At 35.6% G+C, this 26,689-nt stretch overlaps 1 protein-coding gene across 1 annotated transcript in view; it reads left to right on the top strand.

Annotated features, from left to right (window-relative positions):
• Positions 1 to 339: 339 nt before the first annotated feature.
• LOC6043928 (nose resistant to fluoxetine protein 6) overlaps positions 340 to 26,689 on the top strand; it is a 35,162-nt gene continuing 8,812 nt past the window's right edge. The window contains exons 1-6 of the mRNA XM_001861476.2: positions 340 to 1,683; positions 19,870 to 20,108; positions 20,200 to 20,393; positions 20,466 to 20,837; positions 21,102 to 21,377; positions 24,730 to 24,975. Of these exons, the coding sequence (XP_001861511.1) occupies positions 1,311 to 1,683; positions 19,870 to 20,108; positions 20,200 to 20,393; positions 20,466 to 20,837; positions 21,102 to 21,377; positions 24,730 to 24,975 (1,700 nt within the window). The 5' untranslated portion in view covers positions 340 to 1,310. The remainder of the gene's footprint in view (positions 1,684 to 19,869; positions 20,109 to 20,199; positions 20,394 to 20,465; positions 20,838 to 21,101; positions 21,378 to 24,729; positions 24,976 to 26,689) is intronic.

Raw genomic sequence — 26,689 nt, 5'->3', positions numbered from 1 at the left:
CCAAAGAGAACATGTATCATCTTAGTAGCCGGCACATTTCCGCTCACGTTCTCTTCCCTAAGCATAAACCGTGAAAGAAAATCAGACTGTCCAAAATCCCACAGCGCTCTTTGATCTACTGGCCAACACATGTGCGCTCGATCGAGAGCGAAACTTTGCGCGCTCTCGCCGCACGCCAAACAGAGAGCGAGAGAGGGAGCTTTTGCGCAGCTACTACGATCTTGCGTGCGCGCGTGCGCGCAAACTTGATCTTCTCCCGCGCGTTGTTGGTTCACCAAGCGCAGCATAGTCTTATTTTTGGGGGAGCTTTTTTTCGGGCCCGGGCCACGGTGTCGTGCATTCGCTCCGCGTCCACAGTCATTTCGGTAGTGTTTTTGTTGTGTGTCCCCGGCTAGGCCAATGCTAGGCGGGCTTGACGCTGGAGTGCTCGACCCGACCCGAGTCAGTCCGTTGGTGATCGCGTTCGCAGCTGGTCGACGTAACTCGTGGTCTGTGGTTGGCGTGTCTCATCCGAAACACATCAATCTGAGCTCGAACACCTCTTCATAATCGACCGTCCGCCGTCGGTTGCACCTTAATTGATCGATTGCCGTTGGCGGGACAGGATCGTCGGTGTGGTCTTCTTCGTGGCAAAGAAGTAGTCGCTGGATAGTGAGAGTGATTTGGTACGATCAGTAATACCCCGAGAGATTACGCGCGGCCCGTAGCGTGGTTGTAGATCTTGTCGCGTGAGGAGAGTGAAAAGAAGGCTAAACGACGACGCGGAATTTTCTTTGGTGTGTTTTTTTTTGTTTCATTTTTTGAAATCGCGTGTCCGTACAGCTGAACCGAGACAGGCAGTCCGCAGTGGGTCATTTCTTGGCCTGGTCTGGACCGACGAGAGGGGAGGTGATAATAAATATTACGTAAGGAAGTGAGCCGAAATTCGGTCGGCCAAGTCTGCAAATGAGAGAAAGAGCAGATGAAGGTGAACCGCGATAAAGAGAGGTGAAACAATATCTCCCAAAAAAAAAAGAAGGTGTATTACTCAATGAAAGAAGCCTGTTCCGGCTGGTCCACATATCGGTTCAAGAAGTGGTGGCCACGAGGGTGTTTCCCAAGCTTGTGCCAGTGAAAATGTGCAACTGAGCGACGGATTATGCGTTGCCAACAGTGAGTGTGAGTGTGTGATTCATCTGTGCTGCATCGGAGAGTGCAAGAGAGTGCATCGAAAGAAGATCAACGCGCGAAAAGTAGGTGAACGTCGACGGTGGTTTTGGATCAATTGGTGAAGAAACAAGCGGCTGCTGAAGAAAGAAGCAAGTGCAATCATGGTCTCAACCAGGCTGGCGATCGTGACGGTTATCGTCCTGGTCGTAGTAGCTACGACAGTAGCAGCGGCGACCTCCGTCAACGGAACCAATTACCGTCGGTTGGCCCCACAGCCGACGCCACCCCGGAATGAAACCGGCTGCGGGGGCAAGTTCTGTGGCCATCAGAAGAAGACCAAGGGTGTTCAAAATGGGGCTGGGATGATTCTGGGTGGGACCAGGGCGTTGCGCAGTAAGGAGATCCTCCAGCACACCTCGGTCATCTACGGGTTGATTTCGATCGCCGAGCCGGGTGAGCTGTCGGAACTGTGCTACGACGAGCTGCAGCAGATCTACGAAGGGATTCAGCAGAAGGAGATTTGGGCGCTGAAAGGTTGGTGGATTTTGAGAAGGTGTAATGCGTTTTATTGTACTGCTTAGTTTAGATGATACTGTTAAAACTAAAATGATGAAGCAATAACAAAAGGTGAATATAATTTCATTAAACATTTTAAACTTTTATGTCCACCTCTCTTTAAAAAGGGTAGAAAAAAGGGGAGTTGGGACAATTTTAATTTAATGAAAATCGAAATTTAAGTGCAATCAGCTGAAAACTAGTTAAAATGCATTCCCTTGCGTGTGTAATCATTTTCAACATGTTTGAGTCTATTTATAGATATTTCAAATTTTGTGAATTTTAGATTTATAGTACCGCAAACAAATTTTATTTCATGTTTTGTTCAAAGTAAGAGTTTTTGAAAACTAATGATTGCAAACCGACTTAATTGTTATGCATTGTTATATTATATTGTTACTTATTTTTTTTGCCCTCTCTGGCCTTAGGCCGTTGCAAATATTTTTTTAAAGTTTATGTCCCTCGGCTCTGGCTGAAGTCGAGGGAGGGGGAGGAAACATAAAATTTATAATTACAAGCCTAGGTTTCAACATTTAGATGAAAAAAGTTATTTTAATTTTACCCGCGTCCAGTTGCTTTCCAATCCTTAGTTTTAAAACTAAGGTTTTAAAACTGGTATTTTATGAAAATTTAAAATGTCTTCAATGGAGTTCAAACATGCTAAATATGATTATAAACGCAGGAAATGTATTTTAACTGGTTTTCGGTTGATTAAACTTTAAGTTCATTAAAATTGTGAAGTTTTTCTTTAAAAAATATTGTCATCTGATTATTCAAGCTGACTTTTAAGAGGGGGCAACATAAACATTGCAAAATATTTGCAACGGATTATTAAAAAAACAAAAACAAAAGACTTTGAGTTTTATAGGTATTTCATTACTTTATATTCATAACGAACAATTGAGAACAAAAACTGCCTTTTGATGATTTTTATTATTAAAAATTTATTTCCATTTATGTTTTTAATGAAATTATGGAAGATTCTCCCAGGTATAAGAACCATATTTTTAAATTAACATATTTGCTGCTAATGTCAAAAGAACTATTTAAGAGAGCTTGAGTAACACGCTAAGTTTTTAAATGTTGAATCAAATCAATTTTTTGCAATTATATTTTATCTTATTTTCATTCTTTTTACAATTTATTTTATTTATCAAAGTTTGACTAATGCGCTTGTCCAGATGTTTACAAATATTTTTTTAATTAACTTAAAAGTTTATATTAGTTAATGTGTGTATTTTGTGTGTTAACTTTTTTTCATGTTTAACTACTTGCAGTTGTGTGATCATTCTTTTGTGTTTCAATTTGAAAATAAATATAAATAAACTCAAAATAAAATAAAGTTTTTAAAGGTTGCAATCCAAAAATAAAAAACAAGAAGAAAAAATATTTGACTATATTTTGGGACTCTGATTTTTATATAACCACAAATGCTTACAAAAAAGGTATAAAAAAGTGTCGAAGCAACCTAATAAATGCATATTTTGTTTTTAATAGTTGAATGCATTGCTAAAATTGATTTATTTTTTAAAAAAATGTTGTTTGCTATCTGTTTTTCAGAGTGAACGTGGGGCGTTCTCAATATATTTGTAAATTGATTTATTTTAATTCATCGATTTCAAAGTAAAAATATAGACCGCTGCAAAAAAAAATCACTTTATGTCGCCTTTACAAATCGGTTCGGAAATTCAGGGGCAAAAACATATATTTTTAAGGAGATTATTTCAATAGTTTCTTCAAAAAGCAAAAAAAAAAACATTTCTCTACGGGACCTAATACAGCAAGTGGTACTCTAACTGTTTTCTAATCAGAGTTATGACAATTTTCGTAAAAAATCGTAGAAAATTTTTTTCGCGTGTAGTAGATCCTTAAACTGCAAAACTTTAATGGAAATAGATACCTAATCAAAAATCAATTCTAGATTTTCATGCGTTGAAAATCAAGGTTTGCAATAATAAAAATAATACAAAATTGTTTTACCAGTTTTGCAATTTAAAAAATCTGCAAAAATATTTTTTCACATTTTGTATCTATCCAAAAGCTGTGATCTTAAAATTAATAATAAGACCAATCATAAAAAAAATCATTGTTAATTAACGCTTAAATAAGCGTTAAAAAATGTTTTCTTTATTAGTAACAATAGATTTTACACATTTTTCAATGGGAATATAATTTGTTATTTTGACTGCTTCTTAATTTTTTGAAGAAATGTTTATGTAGTAGAAGGAAAGGGAGGAAGAGTGTGGGGTGGAAGGTAATTTGATATACAATTTACAATGGCCTTATTAATCTATCTAAAAATAAAGTTTCAAAAAATGCCCCCTTCTATTTTAAATAGAAAAAAATGTCTCGAGGTATGAAGCCCACCATTTCTGCTGGATCCAATTTAGAAAAAATGCCAAACTTTGAAGCCCTGTATCGAGCTCCACAATGCTCAAAACTTTAATGTTATGTGTACCAAAACATGTGCAAAGTTCTGACCTTTACGCCAGTGATACAGAAAATAAACATATTAGTGGCCAAATTGCCTCAAAAATAGTCATTTTTGAAAAAAAAAAAAATATATGTCTTTGATTCATAATTCATAATTTGTTGTTCACAATTCTCAACTAAATGTCATATTGGCATGACGAAGAATTAACGGACCATAGCATAGCATCATTTAGATCATGCTATACATTACATGCTTCGCTGGTTCCGATTTGCCATGTGTACTTTTTGATAAACTCACACTAATCGTTTTTTAATTGTTTTAGTCAAATTGGTTGATTTTGTTCATCTTATCTGCTTTAAAATGGAAACAAAGAATTATAGTGACATTTGTTGTGTGGAATCGTGAAAAACTGTCTTCTAATGCGTATGACATCAATCATTTGAATAATCATGCAGAGTGAATGTATTTTTTGAATAAATTAAATATCCATCGAAAGAGTTTGCTTGTTTGAATCATGCGATCATAAGTCCCCTATCTCAACAGATTGATCAAAGTCGCGGAAATTTGCATCGAACTTGAAAAATTACTCCCCATGGGCAATCCTTGAGTCATTGTCAAACATTGGCTAACCGGCTCGATGATCGATCATCAATTTCGCCACACCTTCTCGTTAGGTCTAATGGACCAGGCTTCTTCCGAACAATAGGCTAATTAAAAATTATGCTCAACTGTTGTCTGCTGTTGACTTTGAGCTGCTCAACCATGTTCTATTACGCCGCTTTGAAAATATTGAACTTCTGCTGCTGACTGCTAGTTGCCATTTCCAGCCACCGACCGACCTCCAACAATGGACCAAGGCTCGAGATTACGAAAAAGTCGGCTTCTTTCTTCATGCTGCTTCTCGAAGCCACCGCGGCGGCGGCGACGGTCTTCACGTCGTGGTCGCGGTTCAAAGTTTGAATTGATTGAAAGCTCTCCCCGACTTTGCTCGCGCGGTAAATTGAACGATTGGGTCAGAATTTTTGTTTTGTTTTCCCTCCCCCTTTCCTCACAAATAACTGACGTTCACAGACAGTCAGACACGGTACCGGGCCTCACCATGGAGATTTGTGCAACTCACACCTGCACTTTGGACACCTTGGGAGTTCGTCCGACCGTCCGTCGTAGTTGGCGTTGGGACTTATTTCACACATCCACCTGAGCTGAGCTTTAATGCACTCTGCACCGGCCGCCGTCGCGTGTGTGGGTCAACAATTCTCCCTTTGTCAATGGCAGTAGGCGGCGTCGCGACGGCGGTGCGCAATCAAGGGTTCCTTTGGACGACGAACTGCAATTGACCGACGGTGGCGTCAATCACGAAGGTAACGGATTCAGACGGCAGATGTGAGGCAAGACTCCTCGGACAAGGATTGGTTAACGTACTGAATTTTCAGTTTTAATGAAAAAATAAGCGGATACCTTTTGTTTTTTTATGATACTTGTTTTTTTTTTATATTTGCATTTTTAGAGTATTTTTTTAACGGACAACCAGAGCTTTTGCACCCTGATTTTTGTCACAGGCATTTTAGTATCTTCAAAACTTATTTGGTCTTTTCAATAAAAAAAACGCTGCAAAATGTTAATAAAAATTTAAGGATTTCTCAAATATCTTTACAAAAATAATGCTTGATTTTATCTGCCGAAACAAATAAGTCAGGGGAAAATCTCGTATGTTTGGCAGGTTAAGCACTCACTCCTAACTTCATCCAATTTGGCGATTTTCACTATTTTAACAACTAATTTTTGCGAAACTTTTGACAGAAACTTGCTTGCTCTTTTCTTATTGAGATATTTATCACTTAATTTGAAAACGCTTTTAATGAACTGTAATTGAATGTGAAAGTGCTGATATGACAACGCTGGAATTAGATGCTGTTCGCATGATAATCGAAAAAATCCATATTTTTCAAACATGTTCTACGTTTTTTCATGTTGGACAAGAAAAGCATGAAAAATCGAAAACGTCTAAACATAATCTATTTATTTTTTCAACTCAAAGTTATTTTTGAATAGTTCTCTTGATTTTTACAAATTATTTGCTATTTTGAAGTTTTTTTATTGATTTATTTTTTATTTTTTTAATTGGACTCAAAAAAAAAAATTTTTTTACCTTAGTTTCGTCTTAAAATAAAATCATACCTCAAAACCCCGTTTTCGAGTTTGCTACGTAAAATTTTTCTGGAAATCTGAAGAAAAAAAATATTTTCCGACCTAGGCGCTTTGGTCCGAGAACTTCAAAATAGCAGTCCCGAGAACTTCAAACAGCAAAGGGTCCAAGACAGCTAAAAGCGGTGGAAATGACGCGAAGTCATGATTTTTTTTTGAATAGTGGTTTTTGCAAAACTCGTTGAAAATTGCAATGTTTTAGACCACTTAAAACCAAACAAAAAAATACGGACTACTTTGACTGAATTTATATTCTATAGTTTTGTGTGTTTTGCTTAATTTTTTCAGATTTAACCCATGAAAACTGTTAAAATAAACTTGGAAAAGATCCTGAAAAAAAATGGTTGGCACATTTCTGTTTCTAAGTATGAATTGAATTGGTTGTACCTATATCACCTCTTAATTTTATCAATATTTGCCCTTACTTCAAATAGCTTGGAATAATTTTCAAATTTCAAAATCTCATGAAATCCTGCTTAAAATAATATTTCAAACTCTTGAAATCCCTCAAATATGTTGATTATGTATCGAAATAGTGTCGAAAAGAGATGGCAAAAAACTTAAAAAAAACTTTGGTAGCACTAAAATTTGGTAAAATGTGGAATGGTTTTTAGCAAATGATTTTTAATAGGAGTACTATGCGATTAGTTCTCTGAAATAAAAATAAATTACTTTAACTTAATACAATATTTCTCTTATTTACTGTGTCAATGTTTTTTTTAATATTTATTAAGAGCGCATAGTTCAATCATTTTTCAAACTGAATCAATCAACTGAATAATTAATCATGCAAAATAATCCAAATTGTACATGTAATTAAATATTCACATGTATTAAAAATAATTATAGCTTTTTTAAACTAAGAATTTTATCAAGATACCTCAGAACAGTGTTGCCAGTTTTTTTTTCAATTTTTTTATTTATTCGAAAAGTTCGCCAAAAATATGATTACATTGTAAATAAATGTGGTTTCAACAATTTATGTTAATCACAATTTTCATAATTCAGCTAAAAAAAGTTGCAAAAATTCCAACAACATTAGAATGGGTTGCCATACTTCCAATGTGTTTATTTTCAATAAAAGTTCTATCAAACATCTCAGGTGGACATCGGTGGACTACAAAAAGTCAAGGCTGAGCAGCTATACACCTTAATCCTCGTATCCTTACTCAAAGAACATGGACAATATATTTGAAGTTTAGCTTATTTCCTTAAAAAAATACTTTCATTTCCTGCGGAACCACCTTGAAGTTTAAACTGCACCGTTCGCACATTTTCAAATCCTGTCAAATTAATCGTTCCACTGATTGACCTCACAGCCGTGACAAGTCAAAACGGTCCAACACGTCAATGTGTGTTAAACGCGGGGTTCCTCCCATCTCGACAACCGGCAGAATAAAAAAAACCTTATGAACATATTAGGTTTCCCGGCCGTCATTTCGAATGACAATCGAATGGTTTGAATTCGCTGCCCAATTAGTGGACCATGAATTAACATATTGCCGCCGTTGACGTGTTGGCGACGAAAGATGCCTGGCTGCATTGTTCGAAGTGGTCCCGGGGTCGAACTAGGCTTGCACCGTATTTGGACAGGCCGAAATTTAATGAAGCGAAATATGACAAGCCGTAGACGAATTTGTGCAAAAAAAAATCAACGCAACGTAGTAGGCCGATGAAACACGACTGGACAGGAAGGGGCAACGCAAGGGTCTGCACGCGGAATTGATATCAAGGTGGCCTACATGGCCTACTGCGAGAGTTCACGCGGTGGAAGTCATACGAAATGACGTAAGTGACAATTTAAATTTATTTAATCAGTATCGATACTACAATCCAACTACAGTTAGCAGAGTTTTTACTGATTTGAGATTGAGGTTGAGGAACGAGAATGCAGAAGCTACCTTGAAGGCATGTCTTGTTTCCGGTTTTATTCTCTGGTACATAATGATTAATCGATCACAGCCAAGGAGACTGCATTGCATAGTGCGGCAAATGTCGCGTCCATGAACTGTCTCAACTCTATTATGCCTTATTTGTTTATGGTTCTTAAATCTGTTTTGAATATTTGAAAACATCACTGGATTGTGTTTGAGTCGCTAAAGTATCAAAATTCCAATGATGACGAGATGCACCCACATTGGCGTGGGATATCCGATTTTATAGTTATGCATCCACCAATTCCTATAGCTTTAACCGTTATATCTATCCCTTTCGAATTGCCGTTGACCATAGAGGGACAAATTTTAGGTGGATTACTGCTGAGAGTAAAACCAATCTGACCAGCAACCAGCCGGTTGGAGTCAAAAGTGATAACTCGGCGCTATGCAACCTGTAGGGAGGAGTGTTTTTCGGAGTTGTTTGGTCACTTTCTATTTTTCGGGCATTTTTGTTCCTAGTGTAGCATACGTGACATATAACGCGCGCGTAGAGTGGTTCTGGGTGTACCGTAGCATAGAGGTGATTTGTAACATATGTTTGTCTCGAAACTAAAAAAATAAAAAAAAAATGAAATAACAAGCCATGGTCTCAACATTTGAATTAAAAAAGTGTTTTAAAGTGAATTTTACACCTGTACAGTTGTTTTGCAATCATTAGTTTTCAAAATATCTAAGTACTGAAGAGATTTTTTTTCGCCGAAAAAAAACTTTTTACGGTCCTGTACATTGGAATTCCACAAAAAAAATCAAATATTTTTTATCGATTCCAGACATGCTAATATGATTTAAAACGCAGGAAAAATTTTTTCTAATTGTTTTCAGTTCGTTAAACTTCTATTTCCTTAAAAATTTAGAAGTTTTTTGAAAAAATCAAATAAAATGTTTTGCCCCTTGGTTTTTCGAACCGATTTAAAGTGGGAGGGGGAGGGTCGGCGACATAAACTTTGAAAAATATTTGCAACGGCCTAATCGTTGCTTGGAATAACCCATTTCTTTTTATATATTTTTTTTTTCATTATCAAAATGTTTGGTGTCTTGGGCGAAGTTGTAGGTATGGATTAGAACTACACTGAAAAAAATGATATACAAAAAAAATGATCAATTTTAATCACACTTTTTGTCACTAAAGCCCGATTTGCAACAAAAACATTTTTTACTTATATGTTTTATGCCAAGTTTCCAGAACGGGCAAAAAATCTTTGATTTGATTTAAATGAAAATAATTTAAAAAACTAAAAAAAACTTTTTTATATAGAATTTTGTAATAATGTTTTTTCGTGTACCTATTTTTTCTGAATATTCCTAAACAATATCTACAACTTTGCCCAAGACACCAAATTGATCAGAAGATCCATTCAAAAGTTACTTATTTTCGAATATGCACGTACCATTTTTTAATGGACAGCTGTCAAAATTGTATGGAGACTTGTATGGATGGTCATTAGGGTGCCCAGAAAAAATGACCCCCTGCTCCACAAGCGGAAAATGTTTTTTTTGGGTTTTTATGCTTCTGTGCAACACAGAAAAAAATGATGGTAATATTCATCAGGAAATGGTGACAGATTTTGTGGCAAAACAAATGATAAATTTTACCCCAGAAAATGATGAATATTCATCAGGTTCACATTTTTACATATTTTTTTTATGTAATATTACACAAATAATGAGGTAATATTCAACCTACCAAATTTTCAACATTCGAAAATTCAACTTTTTTTTCTGTGAAATTTTGCATTGATACCCGAGCCTAAAGCAATTAAAAAAATATTTTTCATGCAAAAGTGGCTATTTTCAAACGCTAATAACTTTTCAGGATGAAGTTTTACAGCTATTGTCTGTTCTACAAGCACAGAAAAAAAATAAGGTAATATTCATCAGGAAATGGTGACAGATTTTGCGTTAAAAAAAATGTGTATAATTAGATCAGGAATTGGTGAATATTCATCAGTTTTTGATGAATATTCATCAGGTTCACATTTTTACACATTTTCATGCAATATTACTCAAAAAAGAGGTAATATTCAACTTACTAAATTTTCAACCTCCTAAAATTCAACTTTTTTTCTTTAAAGTTGGAGAGCATTGAATTTTTAATAGGAATCTCACTTTTGGGAATATTTGGATGAAAGTAGTGCACCGTGCAGACCAAACCGTAATAAAGTAGAGTTTTCCATACATTTTTTTCAATTTTTACCATTCAAACTTCACCTTTGAGTACCAATGGGTAAATGTTGACCGATTTTGCTCATATTTGGCCCAGAGTTCTAAAATAGCTCAAGGAACAATAATCAGCTTGTGCAGCGAGGTTTTGAGAAAAAGTCCCATATTCTGGGCACAATAATGGTCATAGAGAAGGCCTCAACAAAGTTTGAGCCAAATCAAAAAAATACATATAAAATTCATTTTCGGTTTTGGTAGACAATTATTCTCTACTGGGTTATTGTAGATTCGAAAAGTTGAGCGAGTCCACGAGCAAAGCATACCCATCTCGCATCGACATCACCAATCTGCCGGAAATTTTCAGGGGTTGTTTGAACATATAAAACTAGCATCTGGCCAAAATATGAGCACTCTAGGTCAACAGGAAGTGGGGCAAATCGGGGCACAAAGTTTGAAGGTTCAAAAACGTCAAAAATCTTAAAAAGGCTTTGGCAAAACTCAATTTAATTTCAAAATTCAAAATGCAAGATGAAATGAGCATACAAATAGGACTACCATCTGAGACTGAGAACGCTTTGGGAAAGGGAGTTTAACATATTAAATAGACACTTTTACTTTTAGTGAATTTTTTAGTTGTAAATTTTTGCTCGGGGGACCCCTTAGATCCCATTCACCGGTAATTTTTTTTAAAGGGTTAAAATTGGTGAAAATAAACATTTTTATGCATGATTCTTCTGTGAAATTGTCTCAGGAATACGAATATGATAAAATTTTCGCCAGAAAATTGGATCTGAGGGGTCCCGCGAGCAAAAATTTACAACTAAAAAATTTACTAAAAGTAAAAGTGTCTATTTAATATGTTAAACTGCCTTACCCAAAGCGTTCTCAAACTCAGTGGTAGTCCCAGATGTCCCCTACAAGCTGCAGGTCGAACCGAGTTGATATCTGGATGGAACACTTTTTTATTTGAGTTCGAAAATTATGCTATTTTTTCACTAAAATGCCAATAACTCCCTTTAGATTTAACCAATCGGGATGCTTCTCCCTGCATTTTGTTGAATTTTTCAAGCTCTTTCAGATGCATGTGGGTAATTCTCCGCCAACTCACACAGCAGTTGCCCCGACCCCTCTTCGATTTGCGTGAAACTTTGTCCTATGGGGTAACTTTTATCCCTGATCACGAATCCGAGGTCCGTTTTTTGATATCTCGTGACGGAGGGGCGGTACGACCCCTTCCATTTTTGAACATGTGAAAAAAGAGGTGTTTTTCAATAATTTGCAGCCTGAAACGGTGATGAGATAGAAATTTGGTGTCAAAGGGACTTTTATGTAAAATTAGACGCCCGATTTGACGGCGTACTCAGAATTCCGAAAAAACGTATTTTTCATCGAAAAAAACACTAAAAAAGTTTTAAAAATTCTCCCATTTTCCGTTACTCGACTGTAAAAATTTTTGGAACATGTTATTTTATGGGAAATTTAATGTATTTTTCGAATCTACATTGACCCAGAAGGGTCATTTTTTCATTTAGAACAAAATTTTTCATTTTAAAATTTCGTGTTTTTTCTAACTTTGCAGGGTTATTTTTTAGAGTGTAACAATGTTCTACAAAGTTGTAGAGCAGATAATTACAAAAATTTTGATATATAGACATAAGGGGTTTGCTTATAAACATCACGAGTTATCGCGATTTTACGAAAAAAAGTTTTGAAAAAGTTGGTCGTCATCGATCATGGCCATTCATGGTCACCCGCGACAGACACGGACGACGAAACAAAGAGAAACGCAAAAAGTAACTTTTTCAAAACTTTTTTTCGTAAAATCGCGATAATTCGTGATGTTTATAAGCAAACCTTTTATGTCTATATATCAAAATTTTTGTAATTGTCTGCTCTACAACTTTGTAGAACATTGTTACACTCTAAAAAATAACCCTGCAAAGTTAGAAAAAACACGAAATTTTAAAATGAAAAATTTTGTTCTAGATGAAAAAATGACCCTTCTGGGTCAATGTAGATTCGAAAAGTACATTAAATTTCCCATAAAATAACATGTTCCAAAATTTTTTACAGTCGAGTAACGGAAAATGGGAGAATTTTTAAAACTTTTTTAGTGTTTTTTCGATGAAAATACGTTTTTCGGAATTCTGAGTACGCCATCAAATCGGGCGTCTAATTTTACATAAAAGTCCCTTTGACACCAAATTTCTATCTCATCACCGTTTCAGGCTGCAAATTATTGAAAAACACCTCTTTTTTGCATGTTCAAAAATGGAAGGGGTCGTACCGCCCCTCCGTCACGAGATATCAAAAAACGGACCTCGGATTCGTGATCAGGGACAAAAGTTACCCCTTAGGACAAAGTTTCACGCAAATCGAAGAGGGGTTGGGGCAACTTTTCCCGATTTCGTGTGAGTTGGTAGAGAATTACCCATGTTGAATTTTGAAATAAAATTGAGTTTTGCCAAAGTTACAGCCTTTTTAAGATTTTTGACGTTTTTGAACCTTCAACTTTGTGTCCCGATTTGCCCCACTTCCCGTTGACCTAGAATGCTCATATTTTGGCCAGATGCTAGTTTTATATGTACAACAGGGATGCCACATGATTTTTAAAAATGTCTGTGAAAAAGTCTGTGTATGTCTGTGTCTTTGTCTAAAATTCAAATAAATCAATTTACAGTCATAGAAATCTATCATAAATTGTGTTTTTAAGCATTTGAATACTAACGAAATAAGTTTCGATTGATATTTTAACAAAATAACAATTTAATGAACTTTTTAAAAAGTCTGTGTACCTCAAAAAATGTCTGACACGAGCTCAAATGTCTGTGAAACACAGACAAATCTGTGTATCTGGCATCCCTGATGTACAAACTACCCCTGAAAATTTCAGGCAGATTGGTGAGGTCCAAACGACGTCCCATACAAAGGGGTATGCCCTGTTCGTGGACTCGCTCTTAAAATTCATCCCCCCTCCCTTAATTTTGCACTTTCAAGTAACGAACCATGACAGAATTTGTGAAACTTTTTTTTTTACGCTCCTCCGTCAGATATCGAAAAAAGGAGCTCGGATTCGTGACCAGGGACAATAGTTACCCCGGTGGAGATTTAGATATATGGATCTGAATTTTAAAATGTTTTAATATTTTATCTCACTGCATAAATTATTATTTTTCATTTCATTTAAGGGGTTACATACATGAAAATCGTCAAAAATGGCAGAGGTTGGTTTGAACACACACTTCAACTTTTTTCAAAATCTGTTTTCTGGGCATTTAAATATACATTTTCATCTATTTACAAAACAAATTTGAAGACATTTAGTTGTATCATTGCTGAGATATAGCTATTTGAAGTTAGCAGTTTAAAAAAAACGGATGCCTTGATATCTCAACATTGCTTCGACCAAATTTTGGTGAAGACTCATTTAACCGGTTCCGTGTGCATGAAGAAGGCCGATTTTCAAAAAAGTTTATTTAAAAAAAATATGTTTTTTTTGTTTTTCATATGAAAAATCGACAGTTTTTGATTTTTGTATTTTTTTTAAATTCAACCAATTTGGGCTGTCCCATCTTGAGATATCGTGGCACCGGTAAATCAACTCGATGTTTAGAGAAAAACGCTCAGAAAGTTAGACAGTTTGCCTTGCGCATGGCAAAATTTTGAGCTTAAATCGTCTCTTACTCAGTTAAATCATGAAATATCTTCATGAAACTTTCAGGAGTGATTGAAATTCACCTTTTGAGTAGATTTAATAAATTTTCTGTAGTATGAAATTTTGTGATTTTCTACATGTATGTAACCCCTTAATTTGAGATGTGGACTACCATTCAACAGCTTAGAGAAAAGTAGGAAAAAAAGTTACAAAATAACCTTCAAAATTACTTATAGATGGGGGATAGTTTGAGGAAAATAACTGCACAAATTATAATTTCCCCAGAAATAAACGAAACCTGCAATAAAACCCCAAATCACTTCCTTCAACGGTAACTCCAGCAGCGAAATACAACGTCATCGTGAGGGGCTCGTTATTGAAGCGGCGACGACGACGGCATCCGATGACGACTAGTCTAACCTGTTGCTGGCCATCCAAACACCCGACGACCGCGCGGCGTCACAAATTGTTTTCGCCTAGACCGTCAATGGTCTGACTTCTGACCGTAACTTTGACTATGACCGGGCTCAAATCCCGCGTGTTTTTACTCTCATGCACTCATTCACACTCTCCCTAATTCAATCAAATCAATTGCCTTCAATGAGTTTGCATGCGGTTTTTGAGGTTTGTTTGTTTTTCATTCTACGTTTCTTTTCCATTGTGGGACCATTCCGAGTTGCCTTGCCGGGGCCCACCTACCGCTCCGATCGCCGAAGGTTTCAAGGCCTTCGGGGCAGCTTTTTGGCTTCGTTTTTTTTTCTTGAGTAGATTTGTCCAAAATTTTATTGGCCCGGCTGCACCACTAAACTGGTTTTACGGTTGTTTTCGTTCAGTTTTGGTCACCCCCCTCGAAACACGTGAAGATGTTGACGAATCTAACGGAGCAAGGTTATGTAATTTCTTGGCAGAGGAAACATGCGTGTGAATAATTCGAGGGGTTCATAATCCGGACTTGGGCTGAGACAGACAGACGAGGTAATAAGTTATGATCGCAATTTGCATATTTCCGTTAAGCCGGACACTTTCAAATGCCCACGACGCATAGATTCGTGCGATTCGAAGTGTGGCTTTGGGGACAGATTAGCATAGATGAGAAATATATTGGATTTCCCAAAAAAGGGGATTCTGTTCCCGTCGGTTAAAGTGTGAATCTCGTATGGATGTAAATTAATTGCGATGTGCGTGATAAATTTGAAAAGAAGTTTTTTGAGTTGTTGCCATGCCAATAATAGGGGAACAACATTGACATATGGAGAGTTTTTCACTTTATTATAACTTTAATTTTATACTTGAATATTTAAGGAATTCGCAGATATTTTCGTCACTTTTTGTGAAGTGGTTCCTAACTTACATATGTAAATTTATTTAAAAAAAAAAAAGTTATTCTTGGCAGAGGAAACATGTTTGCGAAAAATTCGAGGAGTTCAAAGTCCGGTCTCAAGCTGAGACAGACAGAAGAGGAAATAAGTCATGATCCTTGTTATGATCGCAATTTCAATCTATGCGCCAAACCGGACGCTCAAGCCTTAAACACGATTATCCTTAGAACGCAGAACTTTGCGTTTGGTTTAATAGTCAGCCTGTCATCGACCATCAAACAAAGCAACCCCTGCAGGGATGACGAATCTTGGAAAAATCAAAGTTCTGCATCTGACAGTACGTTCGATAGTCAATCTTGTTCGTCCCCGACGAATAAAATGTGTTTTTGGGGACAGATTAACATAGATGAGAAATATCTGGGATTTCCCGAAAGAGAATTAATGTCGATAAAAGTGTGAATCTCACTTGGATGCAAATTAGTAGCGATGTGCGTGAATCATCTCAAATGAATATGTTTGATGTGTTGCAATGCAAATGATTGTTGGATTGGTTCAGTTTAAAAATGCTTTGCTCCCAAATAATTTGTTATTGAACTATTACAGTGTTATCTGATTACAGTTCATTTATTTTCATATAAATTTACCTTAGTTTTATTATAAATCATACCTCAACATATGCAATTTAAAAAAAATTGCGACCAATATTTCGATTTTTTGAAAAAAATCCTCATTGATTTAAACATTCAAAACTCGGTCAAAAATTGTTTGCACATTCTGAAAAACGTACCAAAAAATTAAAAAATAAAAATAGTGTTTTTTGCAAATCAAGTTTCAGTGACAAAAAGTGAAATTAAAAATCACCAAAAAAAATTAACTTTGTATCATTTTTTCTCAGTGTAGTCCTTATCCAACAACTTTGCCATAGATACCAAATCGATCAATTAATTCTTTTAAAAGATACAGATTCTTGAATTTTCATATATAAATTTTGATAGCTGCCAAATTTGTATGGAAAATTTTATGGACAATCTAATGATGTAAAATGGCTTCTTTGGGCATACCGAAGGCACCAAAAAAGTTTCAGCCGGATTAAAAAATATTTAAAAACAACAAATCAAAAAATCTCAGAGAATTGCTCAGTACATTTTCAGACGATTTTACTTACGAAACTTTTTTTTACTTGTTGTACAAATAAGTTCCTCTTGACATAACGAAGTTTTAAGCGAAATAAGATGGGGTGGTCCGATTTCGCTGAAATTTGGGATTCTTGTATTCGCAAAATTTGAGTTTGATCAGAAAAGGTCGACAGTGTCCACTTGGTTTATAGATGGTCTCTAAACAATCAAATAAGAATTTAATTAATATACTGAAACATCAAATTCGAGTTATGCGACCCTTTTCTTGTCAAATTGTTAGTATCTAGGCTTAGTGATTTTTCACGCTCAAAAATTGCAAATTTCACGGGGAACTTAATTTCAAAACACCAAATTTCACGGAAATTTCTCGGAAAGTGAAAAATGTTAAAATAACTATCAAAATCTTATGCTAAACTTAAACTATTATATAATGTTTTCAATAAACTTAAAAAATCTTAACGTTCAACGTGACCCAAAAAAAACTTATAGTAATTTTAAAAAAACCACTTGGTTTATGGATGGGCTCTAGATCTATGTTGAAACTAAAATGTAGGGCATGCGTATTGTCATTTATTGAGCTGCTTTTTTAATGTTTGAATAATATAGCTAAATAGTTTTTGCTGATTTGCTACTATTTTATCCTTTACATGTTATTGAATTTCACATCAAAGCCATATTAAAAAAAAACAATCTAACAATTAACTTTTATTGTGACATTTTGCCCCGTTTAAAATACTTTTAGAATTTTCATCTTTTCATTTTATTCAAAATTTGAACAAAAAACAAACTTTTTTTTTTATTTCCACTGGAGCCATTCACCCAAACATTTAAATATCGTGAAAATTAAACAGGTGAAATTGTCCTAAAGGTGACTTTTAAGATAACAAAAAAAACTAACTAATAAATATTAATTTAATGTTGAATAACCAAGCATGAGTTTTTTTTTATTTCTTTAAAATTCTATGTTTCAAAACTCTAATTAAATAATGATTAAATTGTTATTACGGCTAATGAAAATATTTCTAAATTAAGAAAGTTTCCTTAGTAAAATTGATAAAATATTTTTTAGAGTATCAAGTAAATACCAATCTATATTCTTAATATTTTTCTTAACACTGATGAATTTTAATTTTTCAATCTATTTTTTGCTCCTCCGTTAAATCATTAACCGGAGACGATTTTTTCACTGAATGTAACTTTTACAAGAATGTTTGCTTTTAATTGATTTTTCAAAAAAACCAATAAAATTAAAAAATAAATCTGTGCAATCTTTAAACAAAAATATCACAATGCAATTGTTCAATCAATATTAACAAGTTTCGGTTGAAAAAAGCAGAGTTTATAAAAAAAAAATTGCGAGAATATTTTTTTCTTTGACTGATTTTTATTAACATCATTTAAGTTTTTGTAGCATTCACTTATTAGTAAATGTTCTATCAATTTCATGTTAATGTAGATTTTGCTAACAATTTTTCAAATGGTTCTTTTCACATTTTTCAATTGAAATCTAATGAAATTTACTTAAAAATCCTTTTAAGAATGAAATATTGATTATGTTATTTTTTTAATGAATTGATTTGAGAAAATTTATAAGTTTCACGGGATTTCGTGGGAATCTTCAAATATCACGAATTTCACGCTGTCCGCGAAATCGTGAAAATTCACTAACCCTAGTTAATATCCTTAAAAATCACTAAATCAAGCAAAACAATGTAAATGGGCCAATGTCGAAGTGTTAACAAAGAGTCTATCCCACTCATGTCAGTTGATATTGACATTAGGGACGAGCAGGACAGACTTCTGTGTTTTTCTCTAAATTTATAACCGTTATCTTGAATTCTTGGAGTACTTAAGACATCACCTTCTGGGGTTGGGTTCGTATAAGTCCAATGAAGGTTCTTACTCCAAAAAGTTACAACTTTGGCCACTCTGGAACCGATTCCGGAAAATCTGCCAATGGAAAATCTGCCGATTGTATGGGTACGTAAAATGAAATATTGATCACAGGAGGCTGAAAAAGCAAAAGAGCTAAAAACGTCAACAAACGAAAAAATGGCAGAACGAAGTTTGTCGGGTAAGGCTTGTCCTTAAATAAAATATTTAAAAAAATATATAATTTTTTTTCCTGATTCCATTATGGGCCACCCATAAATCACGTGGAATTTAAGGTGCCAAAAAAATCGATATCAGGGATGCCTTCTGACTCGATTCCTTACGCAAAATTTGGTTAAGATTCAAGGGTCGCTATCGATCGGTAATGTTGGTGGTAAAAATCTTTTCATACAAAAATATCTTCTTGAAACCGCTATTAGCTCGTCAGGACTAACTCGGATCGTTTTGTGAAGTTAATTGTCTTAAAATTTAACATAAGAATCTCACACTTGACCATGGTCCGATATATTTACCGCCACCTTTTGGTGGAATTATATTTTTTTAATCTTGATACATTTTTTAAAATTTTCTCATGCATTTTTTAATCGATCGGGGCAACATTGGCACAGTTACTTATTTTTACTTTTAAAAATCTTAAGATTTTCCAAAACTTTGAATTTTTTTGTCACTCTAGTGGACACATTTGAGGTGATTTGATTTATTTTTTGTTTGGAAAATTGAGTGGATGAGATTTCCAAAAAATAGGGGTCTACGTGATTTCTGGATGGTCCTGATCCAATACTTTTTTTTCTTTTAAGAAAAGCAATAGTCGATAAAGATAGTCGAAAATAGTAGTTGTAGTCAAGTTGTAGTGGTAGTTTTTTTTTTTTTTTTTTTAAACAGGATGTAGGAAGAGAATATGAGATAAACTTATGGACAAATTTTCCGGTAAAAAAATTTACGACACTGAAAAATCAAGTCTGTCATATAGAACGGGCTTTATCTTCAAAAGGACTGGACTTACGACAATGGTCAATATGGAGACTTTTATGTTAAACTGTCTGGAAAATCTATCTTCGCAGTTTGATTTTTTTGAATTTGATCACTTTGAAAAAAGAAAAACATTTTGAATAAAAAAATGACGTTCTTTCAGTGCTTTTGTTCGGAAAGTCCGTCCAATTTTCTACTATTTTTTGATACGATGCTACGGCTTCGAAATACAGCAATATTTAAATAACGAAATACAAAACAATTTAAATAACTAACGCCCTTTTCAAATGTCATTCTCTTGTGCTTATATAAGCCTAGGATAACATGTATACAAAGTTTCATTGAAATCAGAGAGGGTCGAGTAAAAAGTATCTGAAAAATTCATGTATTGAGCTGGAATTGCTCTTGAGTAAGTTTGTTACGTAGTTTTAATCCGTTTTCTTTCACCCCTTTCCAGTGCTGGACGCTTCCGGCGTCCAAGAGCCCGGCTTCATCTGGGGCCACAACCACTGGATAGGCTCGGAAAAGGGCTGCGAGGCGGCCCGGGAACCGCTGTCCATCACCGTATCGGACCGGTACCGGCGTGTCATGAAGCCGAACCTGGTGGCCGCGATGGCCCCGTTCGACGTCGGCTACCGGATGGTCTACGCCCGGCACCAGTCCGCGTGGCAGATCGAGATGAAGTTCCAGAGTGAGGTAAGTGAGCTGTTTCCTTTTTCGATTTTGTTTTTGGCCCGGTCTCTTGAGGACATTCTGAGTTAGTGTCATGGGTGTCCCATCGGTACAGAACGTCCTGCACATTGGAGTTTGCGTGCCACGGTCCTGCTCGAATGGGGAGCTGTTCAATTTGACCGAGCGGTACTTTGACGAGGGGATCGTACAGGCGCAGGATATCTTCGAGTTTCAGCCGAATGTGCTGCAGGTGAAGGATCTGCAGCTGGGGGATAACTTTTGGTTTAAGCCGAGTGTGTTTATCATTGGGTGAGTCGTACACGTTGAAAACATTAAATTATACGAAAGAAAATTGTTTCAATAACTGCAAAACCCATCCAGGCTTTCCCTCGCCATCACGGCACTGATGGTGTTTTTGGCGCAATCGCGTGAACAAAAAGCTGAAACCAAAGACAAGCAGCAGCAGCAACAGCCGCAACTCTACACCAGCTACAGCCCATTGCCAAACAACGGCGAAGAAAGGTCCTCCAATGGCACCGGCGGCCTCGCTCACAACAACAACAACGCCGACGACGACCAGATGAAGGAGACCTTGAAGAGACCGGCGACCGTGGTGGCGCCGGCAGCTGTGGCCGTGAAATTGTCCTCGTTCACGGACAAGGTCATCGACAGCTTCAACGTGCGCAAAAACCTGGCCAGCGTGTTCCGCACCGACATTGGCCCACAGGCGCTGCCCGTGATCTGCGGAATTAAGTGAGTAGTAGTAAGAGTGGTAGCGGCGGCGTGCCCTTGCCCTTGGACTCCTGGCCGCAGTCAGTGGTTTAACTACTATTACCTGCTAGTGGCCATTAATGGCGACTCTTGAACGGTGAAGGGGAGGCAACAGTTAAAAGGGATTGCTTCTTGATTAATGAACATACGATCGCCCTTTTCAAATGTTAGCCCCTCAAAAACCACAACACAAGTGATGTAACTTAACCCCCGGGGTGGCAACCCAAATTGTTTGTGTTTCTCTAGGTCCATTTCCTGCTTTTTGATACTGTGCTTCCACATGCAGTGGTACACGTTCTTCTCGATCCACAACTCGGGCGTGATGTTCCACTACGCCGAGCAGATCCGCTACCAGCTGGTCAGCAATGCGCCGCTGCTGGTGGACGTGTTCTTCGCCATCAGTGGCTTTCTGGTGGCGTACAACTTTGTCCGGAATCGGGACAAGGTGCAGGAGATTAAGGCGAACGGAGGCTGGCAGAACGCGAAGCTGTACGGAAAGATGCTGCTGCATCGGTATTTGAGGTAAGTTGCATTTGTTTTTTACATATTTTCCCAACTTTTAAGATCTAGTTGCTATTTGTGCTTTTGGTCATCAGAAATAAAAGTTAAAGTGCGCACCTTTGCCCCGAAACTTTCTTTTTAGGAAAAATCATGATAAAAAATAAGAAGAAGAGGCATTTCAAAAAATCTTTAAGAATTAGCAAGGCTTGGCAAAACACTAGTAAAATTGCTTCATAGTTTTCGTAAACCTGAAATTTTGTAAATCTTATTTTGTAAACTTCAAATATTAGACCAAAATGGTCCAAAAGTGACTTTTCCCAATAACTTTCACAAACTTAAATGTTTTCACTTTTTTTAATACATAGAATTGACCTTAAGACAAGTCGAAAGCCCATGAGCTTTTTAGGTTGAAATTAACAGTACAACTAAGAATTGTATGGTTTTGATTCTCTTAAATCTTAGCAAATTGTTATACAAATATCGATTGTTTTGATGTTAACAGATTGTTTGAGGCTTAAAGAAGGCCATTCAAATGTTAGTCCAAATTTGTGCAAATTAAAAGCAAAATCGAATGCCCGGATTTCGAATAATCTTTTATCAGTGTCCGGAATTCGAAGCACAACAAGTCATTTTAATTTTTAAAATTTTCTTCTTCTTCCCTCTCACCCGTATGTCTTGGGTCTTGGAAAAGGGTTTTTAATTCAATATTATCTCTTTAATTTTCTTAGACCAATGATATATAGCCAAACAAAGATTAAAAAGTGATCAGTCCTCTAGGATTTCGGTCATTCGATTTTTTTTGTATTTTTTAATCCGACTGAAACTTTTTTGGTGCCTTCGGTATGCCCAAAGAAGCCATTTTGCATCATTAGTTTGTCCATATAATTTTCCATACAAATTCGGCAGCTGTCCATACAAAAATGATGTATGAAAATTCAAAAATTTCTTTCTTTTGAAGGAATTTTTTGGTCGATTTGGTGTCTTCGGCAAAGTTGTAGGTATGGATACGGACTACACTGGAAATTAAATGATACACAGTAAAAAAAATTTGGTGATTTTTTATTTAACTTTTTATCACTAAAACTTGATTTGCAAAAAAAACACTTTTTTTAATTTTTGATGTTTTAGAGGACATAAAATGCCAACCTTTCAGAAATTTCCAGGTTGTGCAAAAAATCTTTGACCGAGTTATGAATTTTTGAATCAATACTGATTTTTTCAAAAAATCGAAATATAGGTCGCAAAAATTTTTCAACTTCCTTTTTCGATGTAAAATCAAATTTGCAATCAAAATGAACTTAAGTGAAATTTTGATGAAGTGCACCGTTTTCAAGTTAAATCCATATTTAGGTGACTTTTTTGAAAAAAGTCGCAGTTTTTCATTTTTTTAAATAAGTGCACATGTTTGCACACTTTTGGAAAAAATATCTTTGAAGAGCTGAGATAATTCTCTATATTTTGCTTCTTGGGACTTTGTAAATACGACCTTTAGTTGCTGAGATATTGCAATGCAAAGGTTTAAAAACAGGAAAATAGATGTTTTCTAAGTCTCACCCAAACAACCTACCATTTTTCAATTTCGATATCTCAGCAAGTAATGGTCCGATTTTCAATTTTAAAATATGAAACATTTGTGAAATTTTCCGATCTTTTCGAAAACAATATTTTCAAAATTTTCAAATCAAGACTAATATTTCAAAAGGGCCAAACATTCAATATTACGCCCTTTTAAAATGTTAGTCTTGATTTTAAAATTTTGAATATATTGTTTTCGAAAAGATCGGAAAATTTCGAAATTGTTTCATATTTTAACATTGAAAATCGGACCATTAGTTGTTGAGATATCGAAATTGAAAAATGGTGGGTTGTTTGGGTGAGACTTAGAAAACATCAATTTTCCTGTTTTTAAAACTTTTGCATTGCAATATCTCAGCAATTAAAGGTCATATCAACAAAGTCCGAAAAAGTAAAATATAGAGAATTTTTTTAGCTTTTCAAAAAAAAATTTTTTTTTCAAAGTATGCAAAGATGTGCACTAATTTAAAAAAATGAAAAACTGCGACTTTTTTTTTAAAAAGTAACCTAAATATGGATTTAACTTGAAAACGATGCACTTTATCAAAATTTCACTCAAGTACTTTTTGATTGCAAATTTGATTTTACATCGAAAAATGAAGTTGAAAATTGTTGCGACCAATATTTCGATTTTTTGAAAAAATCAGTATTGATTAAAAAAATCATTACTCGCTCAAAGATTTTTTGCACAACCTGGAAATTTCTGAAAAGTTGGCATTTTATGTTTTCTAAAACATATCAAAAAATAAAAAAAAATAAAAATAGTGTTTTTTTGCAAATCAAGTTTTAGTGATAAGAGGTTTAATAAAAAATCAGCAATTTTTTTTACTGTGTATCATTTTTTCCAGTGTAGTCCGTATCCATACCTACAACTTTGCTGAAGACACCAAATCGATCAAAAAATTCCTTCAAAAGATACAGATTTTTGAATTTTCATACATCATTTTTGTATGAACAGCTGCCGAATTTGTATGGAAAATTATATGGACAAACTAATGATGCAAAATGGCGTCTTTGGGCATACCGATGGCACCAAAAAAGTTTCAGTCGGATTAAAAAATACAAAAATTAAAATTTAAGAAAAAAGACCGATTTTGTAGAGAATTGTTCAGTTACAAAATGGCTTTCCAGTTTCAATCAAATAAAACATGCATTATCGCTGTCATTTTTCTAAATTTTATTTAACATTGGTTAACAATTGCATTTAGTTAGAATATCTTTAACACAAAAATTAACATATTATTTTATTTACATTTACATTTGATTTTGGATTTACATGACAATAATAAAAGGCTATACTTGAAGGTTGAATATTTTGGCAATAAATCTGATTAATATGACTGTAATTTAAAGTTTATTTTTTCCTGTTTTCAATTGCACACAGAGTGGAGTTCTTTGTACTTGTGTTTAATATAAAGCAATTAAAATCAACAATGCATATCACTGACAACAAATCCTATAATAACCAAAATTTATGAACAGAAAATTGAATAATTTTTGCAACCGCTACTCTTAACCATTCCGTCACGCACAATAAATTGATTTACCATATTTGCGAGTGCCAAAAAAAATTGTTACTCAATCAAGATAAGCTCTTATCTAAACGCCGAGATGCGTGAAGAATCCCCTAACCGCCCTGCATCGGCTTAACCTTGTTGGTCACCCAACCATGTCGTTGACCCGCCACTCCACCATCGCGTCCAACCGGTCGTGAAGGTCGCGCGTCCAAAAAAAAAAAAAAAAAAAACAAGCAAACTACAATCTACTCTCACTCTCTTGTCTCTCTCTTGTTTTCCAGGCTGTCCCCGCTGTACCTGCTGATCTCGACGATCGGCGAACTGATGACCAGCTACATCGTCGACACGTCCAAGTTCTTCGTGCACGAGCGCAGTGACCTCACCTGCCAACGGTACTGGTGGCGCAACGTGCTCTACATCCAAAATCTCTACAACGTCGACGAGCTCTGCCTCAACTGGACCTGGTCATTGGCCTGCGAGATGCAGTATTACATCATCTCGACCGCGCTGCTCTTCGTCTACGCAAAGTATGTTTTGTTCCGTTCCGGTTCGGGCCATCTTTCCTTCAAAATTTCACTCTCGTTACCCACTTTAACACCACCACCAGTTGGAGAGACCTCCTTCATTCATTCGAGCGCCCCCCCTTAAAACAGCATCCACCACCAACCCCACGTCCTCCTCCTGCCTTGGTTTGGGGCCGGTGTTTCGTCATCTTTCTTTCTCTCTTTCTTTCTGTGCTAAGGTCGTAATCATGACATTGCTTTTGGTTTCGGCGTTTTTTTTTTGTTTTTTTTGTCTATCTTTTCTTTCTTGCCTTCTGTTTCTTTGCTATTTCAGCTAGACACCATATGTTTTGCTTGAATAGTTCCACTTTACGGTCTGAATAAGATCGTTATGTACTTTTAAAGTATTTTAAGTTTCCATTTCTATATTTGGGGGTTTGAATTAATTATCCTTAACAAAAGGACTACAGTTAAACCTCGTATAAGAGCGCCTCGCATATGCAACTTTGCATATGGGTCATTCCATCTGAAGCGGAACAGCATTTGAAAATTACCCTCTCCGATCCTGCTCAAATTTGGCAGGGCTGTTGATACTATCAAAACATGCAAGAATCCCGAATTTCATCCAAATCGGACCACCCCCTCCATTTTTGTACCTCCCCAAAAAATCGACTTTTTGACAATTTTTGACCAAACCTCCTAGTTTCAAACGACGATAACTCAGGAACCACAAATCTTAGAGGGTCGGTCTTAGACTCAATTTTGAAGGAAATTGGACGTAGAATCCATTTCCGTGATCAAAATTTAAATTAATTTATTTTTTCTACCTGTATTGCGCAATTGAAAACTTTAAACGGCCGTATCTCAAAACACCTCAACTTATTTTTTTTATTTGACCTCACCATCGTGTTCCCTGGCCAATTTTACATAAGAATCACTTATCGACAGAAATGAATATGTTTTGTTCCAGAGATATCGAAATTTAAAGTTTTGTGTTTTCGAGATTACCTACATTAGCTTCATTCGCCGCATCTGCTAGAAGCACACAGGCGGGCTGATCAATAACTGCTACCTGGTCATATTGAAATAATATTTCATCATAAATAATCTTTATCAAATTGGGCAAAAATTAACTGTATAACACTGTAGGAAACTGGAGTTTAATCGCGAATGTTTATCTGTTAAAAACAATGAATGAAGTGAATTTCTGTGCTAACCCACAGGACAGAGCAATAACGACACACAGTAAAGGGCAGAATTGGATTCCGATGCAAAATGCAATTAATCTTGTTAGTAACACTGAACAATAAGTGCACGATACATTATTGAGTTAAAAATATGAATTAAAATGAATAAAATTTGTTGATTTGTTGTACTCTAGTGAAGGACGATCACAAGGAGTAGGAAAAGGATTTCTGTAAAGTATAAAACTGAAAAATGTAAGAAAATCACAAAGTTTGATCTGCTGCAAAGCGGCTAATTCCCCAAATTTTGTTGCGATGATTTCGACATCGTCCGAACAACAGTGTTTTTTTTCTGTCATTCTTGGATTCTTGGAACACAATACGGCTGCTGTCCTCACGTATAAAGGATTTTTTTTAAAATAAAATGTACCTTGATCAAAATCAAAATCAAAAAATCATCTTTTAATCAAATGGAGCTGGCTCACAATATAAAAATTGATTTAATATGATCAATCTTTTAACCCATAAATGAGATTTGCCAAATTATGGTAAAG

The sequence above is a fragment of the Culex quinquefasciatus genome, chromosome 3 (assembly GCF_015732765.1).
Source record: "Culex quinquefasciatus strain JHB chromosome 3, VPISU_Cqui_1.0_pri_paternal, whole genome shotgun sequence".
Taxonomy (NCBI): Eukaryota; Metazoa; Arthropoda; class Insecta; order Diptera; family Culicidae; genus Culex; species Culex quinquefasciatus.
Note: the sequence above shows the minus strand (reverse complement) of the source record. Positions and strands in the feature narration are given on the sequence as shown.